Source organism: Aythya marila, assembly GCF_965140915.1.
Source record: "Aythya marila genome assembly, chromosome: 12".
Classification (NCBI taxonomy): Eukaryota; Metazoa; Chordata; class Aves; order Anseriformes; family Anatidae; genus Aythya; species Aythya marila.
Window position 1 is genome coordinate 8739336 of NC_139053.1, and position 12957 is coordinate 8752292.

General features: G+C 50.7%; 2 protein-coding genes across 3 annotated transcripts in view; one reads left to right on the top strand and one right to left on the bottom strand.

The window, feature by feature from the left end:
- Window positions 1-247: 247 nt before the first annotated feature.
- Window positions 248-2846, bottom strand: TMEM170A (transmembrane protein 170A; the record flags this gene model as incomplete). 2 transcript variants are annotated; one of them, XM_082769730.1, is made up of 3 exons in its annotated part: window positions 248-2057; window positions 2418-2588; window positions 2732-2846. In XM_082769730.1, 3 exons carry the CDS (start codon window positions 2844-2846, stop codon window positions 1927-1929), a joined length of 417 nt encoding a protein of 138 aa, XP_082625856.1. In that variant the 3' UTR covers window positions 248-1926. The 2 variants fall into 2 exon arrangements, with proteins under 2 accessions (XP_082625856.1, XP_082625857.1); XM_082769731.1 differs by having other exon boundaries at window positions 2373-2588; window positions 2732-2822.
- Window positions 2847-3069: 223 nt separating this feature from the next.
- The window catches only part of CFDP1 (craniofacial development protein 1), a 49579-nt gene continuing 39691 nt past the window's right edge, over window positions 3070-12957 (top strand). The window contains exons 1-4 of the mRNA XM_082769791.1: window positions 3070-3172; window positions 3286-3391; window positions 3944-4154; window positions 5608-5726. Of these exons, the coding sequence (XP_082625917.1) occupies window positions 3112-3172; window positions 3286-3391; window positions 3944-4154; window positions 5608-5726 (497 nt within the window). The 5' untranslated portion in view covers window positions 3070-3111. The remainder of the gene's footprint in view (window positions 3173-3285; window positions 3392-3943; window positions 4155-5607; window positions 5727-12957) is intronic.

The following is a 12957-nucleotide window of genomic DNA, read 5'->3' on the forward strand; positions in this document are numbered from 1 at the left end:
ATTTTTTTTTTTTCCATTTGTTCTCCAGGATGAGGGGAGTAGGCTCAGGGCACCAGCAGGATGGTACGGCCAGCCCTGCCCCGTCCAGCCCCAGCACTTTTAATCCATCTGGGAAAGGACAGGATGGGTCAGTGAATTAAACCAGGTGCTCCAGGCACAAGCTGTGCGAGGTGATTTGAAATAAGCAGCAGGAAGGGGCAGGAGATCCAAGCAGCTCGCTCGTCACTCCTGCTTCTCATTTGGGGCAGGGGCAGGAAGCGCAGAGGGGAGAGGCCCTACCAGAGCCCCAGGGCTCAGACCCTGCCCAGCCAAGGAGAAGGATTTGCATTCAGCTGCTAAAATTCACAGCTTTATTCCCTGGATTAACACAGGCTAAAATTGAGCGTATTCTCCTTCAAGCTCCTGAAAAACAACTTTCTCCATCCGCTGCCAGAGGACTGATCAAGAGAAGTCGTATCACAGCGAGAGAATTTCAGTTCATGATGCACACGATCCCGTTCAGGGCTGTTTCATCACCTTTGTGGATCACCACTGGCCGTACGGGGGGGATCAGACAAGGAGGGCGAGCTGCTCTGGAAACCCAACGAGTTCAGGAACAACCCAGGTGGGAAGCGTGGCCTGGAAGGCTGGACACGGATGGTGCCTCCCTTCTGCAACCCAGATGATGGCAGCAGCTACGAAACACACGGGGACCACAGCAAAGCCCTGGGGCTGGCTACTCCACGCAGCAAAAGCCTCAGGATTCAGCCCCAGCCTCCCCACGGCCCCAAAACCCAGCCCCCAGAGAGCACACCTGAGAGCCCTGAGCGCACAGCACGCCTCCAGGCAAGGGGCAGATGAAGAATTAATGAAAAGTCACTTAAAGCTAAACCAGTGTGTTAGGAGGGAGTGCACCTCGGCCAGTAGGGGTTGAGGTGCATCTAAAATTATGCTTGCACACCAGTGAAGATGTCCAATTCCCACACACTGACGTGAGCACGTTCAGCAGGTGAAATCAGAATGAGTTCAAGAACACAGATCTCCAAAGCCCAAGAAATAACCGTGCATGCTCACACGTGCCCTGGGATTGCTGCTGCAGGCAGCAGGGTGCAACTCCCGGGCAGGACGTCCAGTGTCTGAAGAGTTTCACAGTAATAAAATTGACTAAAATCACAACTTTCACACCATTTCCCTTGCCCCTGAGGCATGTTCACAGCTCTCAGCCACAAGGTTTCATTCTCAGCTACGATTTTTCCTTTTGCTGCTCCCCAACTTCACCATGAGAATGACCTGGCAAAGATAGGGCCAGAAGAAAAACAATAAAGGAAATTTCTCACTAAAAGAGCTTTGGGCTCACTGCAAACCAAGCAGCAAGAGGTCAAAGCATTAACTGAGCGCTCAGGACACCACAGCAGGCGTGGCTGCTGTTCAGTTATGCTCTGCTGCTGCCACAATTTGTCACCTGCAGAAGGTAGCTGAGCCTCCCCCAGGGAAATAAAGTTTCACTTGGCACTTAGTGTTACGAAAATGTAACAAAATTAATAAATCTCATCTTAATTTCTAAAGCAGACCGGGGACCCGTTTGGTGGCACATTTTGGCCGGGAAGCAGCCAGTGCTGGTCGTTGCTTGCAGCTGTTTGCTCAGGATCGGTGGCACAGCTTCAGCAGTGCCAGGGGGAGCTAACCCAGCTGTTATGGTGGCACACGAGCAACAGAAGTTACAGAAAGCACGTTCTCCAGTGCGTGTTTGTGGCACACAGCCCTTCAGATCAGGCTCTGCCACCGGCCTGGAGGCAGAAAGCCTTCACACAGCCTCGAGCAGGGGAGGAAGCGCACACTGAGGCACCCCTCGAGTTGCGCTCCCTCGTTACTTGATTCACAGAGCCCAGGAGTGGGGCAGACCTTTGGGGCCCCTTCCATTTTCAAATGCTAACATCCAAAGGAAAGCTAGAGAGTGGCTAAAATCCGTAGGAATGAAACCACCACCACACAGAACGTCTGACCCACGCCTAAAATGAGGGCTTCGAAGGGAATCATGTTTTTCCCTGCGGCTCTGTAAACTCCTGCGATGGCAGCACCTGCGGAGAGGGGGAGAAAGCAGAAAGATTAACGCATGGTATGAAAAACACACGGCTGTGCCACGGGGAGGGGGCTACCTGGAGGAAGCGGGGGGCTCTGAAGGAGGAGCCCTGCAGCCCAGCGGGCTGGATATGTGATAAATCTTATCAACCAGGCAAGGAACGTGGATGGCAACGGAGATTCATGGAGAAAGGCGTTGGCAGAGCTCCGCCAAGCCCCCCGTGAGGTGCTGAGCTGTCTGGGGACAGCCTCTGGCTCCAAACCATAATGAGCCAGCCCATGGATACAGCCCATTTTTTACACAGCCCCCAAACCTGGGTGTTTTTTGCCCAAAGCAGGTCGCGCGGCCGGTGCCGTACTGGTGAGGATGCCGGCGGTGATGGGTCCCACGATGCCCATCAGCAGCAGGCCCAGCGACATGAAGCGGCCGTACTTGTGGCGCCGCAGCGTGAAGAGGGCGAGCAGGGCGGCGGGGACGTGGAAGGAGAGCGAGGAGACGAGCGCCCAGAGGAACACACCGTACCACATCTCTGCGGGGGGACGGCGCGTCACGGGGGAGCCGGGCAGGCCCGGGGTAGGCCCGAGGTAGGCCCGAGGTAGGCCCAGCGGCCTCCAGCGGCCCCCCGGGAAGGCCGGGCCCGGCGCCCAGCCCCGTTCTCGGTTGTGTCCGTACCTGAGAAGGCCACCAGCGAGTTGGAGTAGGCGGCGGTGCCGTTGCCGGAGCGCGGCACCAGGCGCAGGCTGAGGATCTGCTGCAGCAGCCCGCCGCTCGCCTCGCCGCCCTCCATCGCTTCACCAGCCCCTCCCTCCTCCTCCCGTCTCGTCCAATAGGAGAGCGCAGCGCGCTGACAGGCACCTCCACCCGCCAACCAGCGCCCCGCTGCCATGGCAACGGCTGCGGGGCGACACCCGGAAGCGGAGGGGCTGCGGGCCGGGCTTCCCCACAGGGCGTGAGACGGGGTCCTCCCCGCTAGGGGGCGCTGCAGGGCGGCGGCGGCGGCGGGGGCGGCGCTCTGGCGGCGGCGGCGGCTCTCGGTGGTTACCGGCGGCTCCATGTCGGGCTGTGAGGAGGAGGCGTACAGCTCGGCCGAGGACGAGGACTACGTGCCCTCGGGTGAGCCTCCCGCCGGGCCGGGGCTGATTAGGGGAGCTTAATTAATCACCGGGGAGCTTAATTCATCACCGGGGGGTCTAATGACCGCCGTGCGTTGCCGGTTGTGCCCGCAGGCGCGGAGTACAGCGAGGATGAGGGCGGCGAGCTGCTGGAGGAGGAGGAGGAGGCGCGGCCCCGGGCAGCCCGCGCCAGGAGCAGCCCCCGCCGCCCCGCCGCCAGGTAGGGACGCGGCCGTGACGGGGAATTCACCGAAATTTGTCCTTGTTTTGGCGCTGTCCGGTGCTCCGCGAGGGTTTGTGGTTCGAGGGATGCCCGGTGAGGAGAAATGTCTCGTTGTGGTGCGCGGTGTGGCTCGGGGTTGGGGGGTGAAAGGGTGGGAAGCCTCGGGACCCTCACCTGTGGCTAATTAGGTCCGTTAATAATGCCCGTAATTAAGCAGTTCTTCATTTGGGGATCCTCAAACCACACACACAAGGCACGTTTAAGGCCTCCTCACCTGGAGGTTCCTCCACGATCCACCTGTACACCCACACTGTATGCCCCCCTATAAGCCCCATTCAGGGCTTCTCACCACGTTTTCCACCTAATTACTGTCGTTTCTGATCAGGGCAGGCCTGTAATTAACCAGCTCACCCCCTCTGAGGTTAGGGGAAGCCTCCCAGGGTGCTGTAGCCAGAATACAAGGCGTCTGTATTGTTTCGCCCACCTAAGTTTGGGGTCTGGGGTGGTGCTGCAGGGTCTCAGCGTGGTTTTTTGGGTGTCTGCTTCCAGGAAGAGGAAGAAAGGAGGCCTCGTGCTAGAGCCCGATGAGAAAGAGGAAGGAAAGGCTCAGGAAAGTGAAGAGGAGGAGGAGGACAACTTGAAGCAGGAAGAAAAAGACAGAGAAGAAGAAGAGAAAAAGAAAGAGGACGCGCTTTGGGCCAGCTTCCTTAGCGACGTGGGACAGAAGCCCAAAGCAGCAGTGGCCACGCAAGCTGACAAGGTACCGGGGCCTTCACCGAGGGGATGTGTGTGGGAAGGGCTTGAAGTTGGGAGGTGCTGGTTCTGGCTGGTGGAGGGGATGGATTTGCTCCTGCCCCATCTGTTTTGTAAGCCTGGAGCCCCACTGGGGGCAAAGCTGGTTGCTTTCCAGCCAGGGAGGTCCATGGTCTGATGGCGCTGATTTTTTGGAGATGCTTTTCAGCATCCTGGAGCGTCCCATGGAGCCCTGGTGGCTTCCCTTCCTGGTGGTGGGATCCCCTTGTGAAGCAGAAACAGCACAGCGAGGCCTGGTCTGAGTTACCTTGTGTGTACAACTCTCCCCCGTGGCTTCCTGTGCCTCTCCTGCTGCTCCAAAGCTGGGGAGACAGAGGAGAGGCACCACTGCCTCTCAATTGCTATGATTGATCCCTTTTTTAAGGGATTGGCCAAAATAATCTCTTATAACTATAATTTTGACTCTTGAATGAGTGATGTGTGAGGAGAACAGTTCTCATTGCGTGACACTTCTTTCTCTAACTGCTGGAAAGCTGGAGAACAATGTAGCTGCATAAGCTGCAACTTTCAGAAGAAGAGCCCTTTTATTTGAAGGCTCATGCTTCTCTCCACCTCAGTTGTTACTGGCTGAACAGCTGAGGTGGTTGTAGGTAGGCAAGATAGGAGAAGTTTTCTTCTGAGCAGTTCTAGTTTTACATGTGGATCACCAGAACACATGTGGTCATTAGAAGTTCCCCTGCGGTCTGGAATAATTTATGGAGATGCAATTCCTCTGCTCTTCTCGTGAACTTCTTAATTTGGACTTGTTTTCTGAAGCTGGCCTCAGTGTGTGGTTGATTTTGAGCACGAATTCAAGTTTTTGCATTGATTATGTGCACGGTCTGAGGATTTTCACGTATAACATTAAAAGCTCTAATTGTTACTGTGTAAATAAAGAGGCAGTGTGGACAGATAGCTTAAGAAAGCTATTTTCCTCTCAATGTTATTGACAAACGGTCTGGTATCTTCAGGGCTCTTGGTGAAGATCAGCCTTGCTTTTGCTACCGATGGATCTTGTATGTTTTTGGGCAGAACCGAATGTATTTCTGTTTAATCCACCCTGGCAGCTTTGCCGTTTGGCTGTGCTTGATTTGGGAAAACTGAATTCTTCAGAGTTGTGCTTGCTTTCTGAAGTGCAGCAATATATTCTTGTCAGTTCCTATATTTAATTACAGTTTCACTTCTCATTTTGGGTCTGTTCTAAATCTTGACTTCCAGTGAGAGTCTGGGAAGGAGACGGGGAGTTTCCTTCTAGCAGCAGGGACTCTCCCTTTTTCTTGTCTGTGGGTGACGTGCTTTGACCAGCAAGACTAAACCATGGTGCTGCCTGAGGTCTGTCTTGGGTCTTTGGCCACTCGGAACAGTGACTTGGTTTGGCTGCACCAATGCATTGCTTTGCTTTCTCCTTCCTGTATTCACAGGCTGAAGAAGAGAAGAATGTGAAGAAGCTTCAGGAGAAACCAAAAGACTCCGAGAAGCCAAAAGATTCAGGAAAAGTGACAATCACCAAAGTGTTTGACTTTGCTGGTGAGGAAGTCAGGTGAGTTGGCAGCTCTGTGCAGAGCAGGTGTCGTTCTGCTGCCGGCAGGCTGGGGATGCGTGGTGTATCCTCTCCTTGTCCCTTTATGCTTTTAATCCTGAGCACAGAAGGACCTCAAGGGAAATGAGGCCAGGATTCTTCTGCCTGAGGGCTGCATCTTTAGATGTAGACCTCAGCCTTCACATTGTAGCATCAGAATATTCCTTTAAATTTGTTTAGGCCTCCTGTGTGGACAGTGTATTAAATGGTGGCACTGCCACTGAGGGATAAAACAAGGAGAGAATCGAATGTGGCCACACAGGCATGACAGCTGTGCATTTTATTCCTTCAGCCCTTTGTATTCCTTCAGTCTAGTCCAAACCCTGTGCCGAGGGCAGGATATCTGCTGGCATGTTCCCTGGCGTTGTGCACAATCCAGTACAAAGATCTGCCGATAGTAAGAGGTGTTTTGCTGAACTAATGGCTAACCTCTTCTCTGAAACAGCTGCAGCAAAGGTGATGGGCTAAGTGAAATCATCAATTTCACCTTTGGCTTGCAGGAGGCTGCATGGGATGAGCTACAAAAAGGGGCAGGCAACTAAGGTGTAAAGGTTCAAGACCAAAACCATGGGGCCCTTTGAAATCTGGCTTTGTCAGATGAGAATTTCGCCTGTGTTTTGTGTGACAGCAGAGGGCAGCAGTTCCCAGCAGTAACGCCTGAGCTGCCCGGATCTGGAGGAGGAAGCTGGGAGCTGGGGCTTCCATTGCTCTTGCTTTTCATGTCGGCACTGCTGCCTGAAAAATCTGAGGGGAGCCGTGAGTCATAGCGGTGCCTTTCCCATTTCCCTGCACGATCTGGACTGTAGGAATACCCTTTGTTCCCGATGAAATACAGAATTGTACCACTGCAGCAGATCTGCGAGAGTTATCATCCCCTTTTTGCACAGGGGAGATGAATTTTTTCCCATGGACACGTAGAAATCTGTAGCAGGATTACAGACAGACATTTTGTTTCCTGATGCACGGTCCTCTCAGCAGCCAGCTCGTTGTTTGTCCCTGCTTTTTCTGAGGTGTGGAAAAAGAGTTTCAAACGCGATGTCCTCCCAGGTAAGGATGGGTGAAGCTCCAGGTTTGCAGGCTCACACGAAAGCCTGTTGGGTTATGACATCTCATCAGGTGGCATGGGGCAGAACTGTATTCCTGGTGCTCTGGAGCCACATGAAATCAGCCTGAAACCTTCTTTGAAGTCTGGACACGTCCAGCCGTGTGTTGTAGGGGAGTGCCAAGTCCTGACACGAGCAGAAGTGCATCCCCTAGAGGAGGGGGTCGATTTACAGGAAAACTTGCCATGTAGGACTTCAGAACATGAGAAAGGAATTTTTTTTTTGTGCACTAACGCTTTGAAGTAGGACTGTTTAAAGTAGGGAGCTTGTGAAAATGCCTGCCTTGAAGCTGCTTGTTTACCTGGCTCTGTGAAAAGAAGCCCCAGATAATAATTGTTTATACTTAAAATCAGATATCTGAGTCATTCTGGCATTCTAGGTTTTATGTGGTGGGTGCAGATTAGTTTTACCAGTGCTGCCCTTGCTTTTATTGGTAACTTTAGTTGGAGGCACTGGGGAAACTCTGTCCTCCCAAAAGTGGCTCGCCTTATGTGAACAGAACTTGGTCAGAGCTCCCAAGATGCTGACGTTGTGGTTTCAACATCGTTATCTTATCTATCATTTTTTAATAGCTGTAATAAAAAGCTTCCAAGTTAGATAAAAGCATATTTTTCAACAGCAGTTGCTTTTCTGGTATCCTTTACTCGATATTGACTGTTTCCCTTGGGGATCTGCAAAGGAACGGATGCAGGCTTCTACTGAATTTGTTTCAAACAGGCAAAAGCTGGAGCTTGGGCAACAACGAGGCTGTAATCCTGCGAGCCACCGCTAATGTACTTCTTGTTTACAGCAGCTGCTGTATCAACAGGTCTCAGAGCCAGCAACAAAGCTGCCACGGGACCCGGAGGGCTGCTCTCTGCTGGTGCTGGAGTTGCAGCAGGCTGCTTTCTGCAGCTCTTTGATAACAGAACAATCCTGCCGTGTTCCCCCTTGATTTTTGCGGCTGCCAGATCCCATTAAAAGCTGGAGCTTTGGTGGTGGTTGCTCTGCCTCGCGTTGCGCTAGGTGGGTAGGATGTCAGGAGCTAGCCCTGCTACAGCTGCTGGTGCTTTTAGCCTGACAGGCGAGTGCCAGAGGGCTGCTTTTTCTTTCCTCTAGCAGGAGGTTGTCTTTGACCCTAATGGCTGCAAATGCTCTGAATACCAAATGCTGACTTCCTTGCCTGGGGAAGCAGCTGGCGAGTTGTTGGTTACAAAGGACAACACACGGTAGCTGTGCGCGCGTTTCGGGGCTGAAAGAACTGAAATGAGAGAGCGCTCTCTGTCGCTTTCCTTTCTGAATGGTTTGAGGCTACTTTGGAGCGTTGCTCTTCTGAAAGCTTGAGAAGAATTTAGATCAGTGTTTAAGCGCTGAGAGATTCAGGGCACAAATTTCCACAGTCTGCTCATTGAAGCCCTTAACAGAAGATCATTTAGCCCTGATCTCATGTTGCAGAACAATTTATTTTCCCCTATAAGAAGACGAAAGATCTCTCTTGCATGATTGGAGTAGTAAAAGTCTCCTGAAAGAAATCTCTAGCTGCAGGGTTACACTAGAATAGTGAAAGAGCTTCCTTTCTAAGCTGTCAACACCCCTAAATATTATAGCTGCACTTAGTGGTGCCTGTTTTAATTAGTTTGTGCTTTTACTGGTTGCTAATGCTGAACTTTAGGTTCAGACTATTGTAAATTGCCAAATAAAAGCCACTGAATTTAGTTCTTTAATTTTGACAAAATGCACGATTTAGTAACGTCTTGCAAAACCAAAGCTCTTGAATCCTGGGACTAGAGATAGTCTTTGTAATGGATTTCTGTTGTCTCCAGTTGTGGCTTTTCTCTTTTTTGTCCCTTTCTGGTGTTACACAGCTGAGGAGCAGCAGGTGACTGTCACCCCGAGGGCTGTGACTGTGGGCAGGGGGAACTGCAAGGGTAGGTTCACCATCCGAGTGGGAGTTCAAGACATTTCTCCCTGCCACAGGAGAGTTAAGTCCTCTTGAAACTTCTGGTTTGTGAACTTCTGATGTAGGATGCATTAGTAGGGAGCCACGTCCCCGGTGCCAGGGTTTATCTGTTGCAAAATGCAATAGCTGTGCGATGAGGCTGGCTTTCTCTGGCAGTCCCAACTATTTTGGCCGTCGGGTTTCTTTAAGCATCTGCTGAGCTCAGTGTTCTGTTCTTTTGCCCTCCTTCCATGAAAGTCACCTCTGTGTCTGTCCAGGGCTGCAGCAGGAGGTGGCTCACGTGAATGGAGCTGGCCCAGCCCCTGGGTATTCGTCACAGCCAGGGCAACAAGTTGGAAAGGAAGGACAAAGTCAGGTCATCGAATGTTAGAAAGAATGGATTTTAAGTGGAAACATCCTCCGTGTACCTTCATTTGACTTGCAGAAGTGCAAAATGAGTAATGATGTGTGGCTTAGGTGCTAATTCAGGAATGGGAGGCCTGTGCTCGAGACCCTGCTTTGTTCAGGGGTAATTGCAAGCTCCAAATAAAGAACTCAAAACTGGAAGATTCATAATTCTGTGCGTATGTGCTTATTTTTGGGATCCAGAAGAGCTCCCAGTAGGCTGGGTGCTCAGACCTCAGCTCTCTGGTCCCTTCCCCTCCAGTCCTTGCTGCCAGTGCTCTCTGCAAGCAGCCAACATCTCAGGTATGGCTGCTACTGGCCCCTGGAGAACTCCCAGGTCAGATCTTTGCATTAACCCTTGAGCCTTTTCTTGAGCATCGTCGCTGTGCTTGCGTGCTCTGAACCCATTTCTTTTAGCTCTCCCACGTCTGGCAGGTGTTCCTTGATGTGAGCAATTCCTGGCTTCTCAGCGCCTCTGGGGCCAGAGTTGTCACGCAAGCTGTGCCTGCTGGCAGGGTGCTGGGCCTGGATCCCTGTAGAAATGTTTCAGGAAAAAGGTTTCAAGATCTCTGTCTGCAGCACAAGCTTTCTGTTGCCGTCAAGATGCTGAGATAAGCAGGTGCAAAGATCCAACCAGTAGCTTTTTCCAAGCTGCATGTCCTTCTACTGAGCCTCCAGCGAGTGCTGAAGGCATTGTGCCTGTCCCAAACAGCAGGACACGGGGTCCTGGGCCAGAAATGTGTAGGGCCAGGGAGGTGGGGATTGTTTTATGGACCCTGCATAACAGGTAAATGTTTGTCCAGTGACTCTTCAGGTACCTCCGTGTCTGAAGGCTGAGCCGATGGACGAGGTTTGGCTGAGTCTGAATGAAGCTCATCTTTCCAGGTTGATCTTGGTAATCTTTATCCGCTTCTTAAATGCCTGTTCCTTGATTAATTCAGGCTGCTTCTGAAAGTATTCCTCAGTTTGCCTGATTAAAGCTTAACATTGCTTTAAAAACTCCATGCAGGAAGGGCCCACGTTCGGTGGGGTACGGTGCTCTCACTGGGACAGCTTTCAGGCTAAATTCAGTCCTGAAAATCACCAAGCATATGGCGGGGTTTTTTTTCTTGCCCCAAGGGACTGCTGATGACCCAGTTCCACGGATATTGTTTGCTTTTGGGGATTGTTTTCAAGTGGGTTTCAGCGAGGCATTTAGTCCAGAGGTACATACAAAGGAACAGAAGGCTCTGATGTGTGTTTGAAGTCCTTGAAAGCTTTACAGATAGAAAGGGAAGAAAATCCTTAGCTTTCTTACAGAACTGACTGTCTCAAAGCGCTTTTTAAGAATTGTTATTCCCCATTTAGGAATAGGAAAACTGAGGCATGCTGGAGCTGAAGATGCCCCCTGATTCCTTGGGTCTCCTGTGCCTCGTGACCTGGGCTCCCAGGGGATCCAAGCCTCCCTCACACACTGCGTGTACCAAATGGATCTGGGAAGGGCCAGGAAAAGGGCTCGTAGCCCAGCAGTGGGGCTAGTGCACATTGAAGCAGAATATAGGGATCTAAAGATGTACATAAATGTTGTTTAAATTTAAAAATGTACCAAATAGTTAAATGATTGTAGTAATTACTGGTTTTCTGTACTGGTTGAGGTTGATATTTCAACAGCCATAGTTGCCGTGTGGGATGGAAGAGAACCTGATTTTCATCTGGTCCTGTTTGCAAATTATTTTCTAGGGTGTTCCTGCAAACAAACTCACTACTCAATTTGTGTTGCTGCTTCAGAGGTTTTCAGCTTGCTTTCAGGATTGAGGAAAAGAAAAAAGATTATTCAGAGTAGATGGTTTGTATGATGGACCTTAAGGGCCTGAAATTGGGCTTTAAGTTGAAGTAATGAGTTTTAATGGTGAAATTCAGGACCTTTGGAGCAGTAGAAGTGAAGGTGAAGTGGTGTGGTGGTGGGCAGGTTCTTTTCTGGAGTCTCTTGGAGGCTTTTTTGTGCTGGCAAAAGCCCTTTTCCTGATAACGCATCTCTCCTTTGTCATCGGTCATCTGAGAACAGCCCAAAATCTCACAAAGCCTTGTGTAGCCTCTTATTTCCTTCTCTGTGGCTGCTGGTCCTCTCTGCTCCTCGTGTGATCAAGGAGACCAAATGTGGTGAAGCTGGGCAACAAAGCGGGTGGGAGCCAGGCAGTCTGGGGGGCTGCCTCCTGCTTTGTTGCTTTGCTTTGAAAAGGGGTAAGGGTCGCTTGTCTGGGTGATAGCTGGAGTGGGGACACTGCTCAGGATGGTGGAGTTAATTTATTTCAAAGGGAGGGGGGGAAACGAGCAGGGAATTTGCTCCCCCAAGTCTCAGGATTTAGAGCTGGCACAGAATAATTGAAGAAATGTGTAATTGTCCATCTGTGTTCTTGCTCTGTGGTCTCAGCATGGCTCAGTCAGATGTGTTAGGCTAATTAGCTCTGAGAGAACATGTAACGCCGTTAACTCTCGCCTTTCCTTCTGATGCTGTTCAGGAAACTCTGGTGATGAATAGCACGGAGTTGGCAGCATGCTCGTGCTTCTTGCTGGGTGTGAACCTCGGTCATTTGCTCCGTGCTCGTGGGGTTTTGTGCAATGCTGAGTGAAAGACATTTGCTCTTAAAATCAGGAGGAAGATCAGCAGTTCGGGTACCCATCTGACTACTGGTGATGTAGGTGGAGGGCTGCTTGAGCTCAAGGTCTGTGTGTGTGACGTGTTCCCCAAGTGCTTTTTTGCAAAAGCCTTTGATGTGATGGTTGTACCTGTGAGTGAGAAGGTGGCTGAGAATGTGTGGTGTTTGGAAAACCCTTTTTTTTACAAGTGGGTAGAAAGTGAAACACAGCTTCCACCAGATGTGGTGGATGAGATTTAAAAAAAAAAAAAAAAAAAAAAATGGAAGGCAGCAATCTGAGCTGATCAGGGCAGAGGAAGAGACCACTCCTTGTATTTTGGTGCGCTTTTTGCAATGGCTCTCACTGCAGTAGCTAGGAAAAAGGGAAAACTCAGCATAATGAGTATCAGTAACTCCTTGAAAAGCCATTCCGAAGTCTCATTGTCTCGTTGAGGACCATTAGATCTGGTTTGGTCTGATGACAGGCGATGCTGTATGTCTGTAGGGTTTTATCCTCAGTCCTCTTTCGCTAAGGGCTTGCAGAGAAATGTGCTTTAACCACTTCCCAGTGACATAGCACTTCTGAGCAGTAGGCTGGGGATGTTGCCTTGGGACCTGAAGACAGAATCAAACCACCCAGAATTAAATGGCACGTCGGTGGGATGCTGTTCAGAGGTGGAAGCCTAAAACATGAGGGTAACTTCTCTACAAACAAGCCCCAAAGTGCTGATGTTGGCAGAGTGGAGAACAGGCAGCAGCCTCCCTGTTCCTCTCCTTACATTGTTATTTTTAGAGGTCAGAGCATGCCTCGGCTATCCGTGGCTTATATTGGCTTTTTCCAGTTCCAAAATAAGCTATTGATTTTTTTTCTTGGAAGCCAGTAAGTGAAAATATGCTACCTGGCAAAAGAGGCTTAAGAACAAAAAGGTCCTGGGGGCACGTTTTGATAACCTTTCCTCTGCGTGCATCAATTCCCTGATGCTTCAGCACTTCCTTGGGGAATCCAAATGCTGTGTAATGTGACAGGGTCCTGAGCTGAGGTCCTTCAGTGTGAGCTGGAGCTTCCCTTTGTGCTGGTTCACTCCCTAGAGGTTTGCTGCAGAAATTAAACTTCATGGACGGGGACACAAAACACAACCAGAAATTTAAGC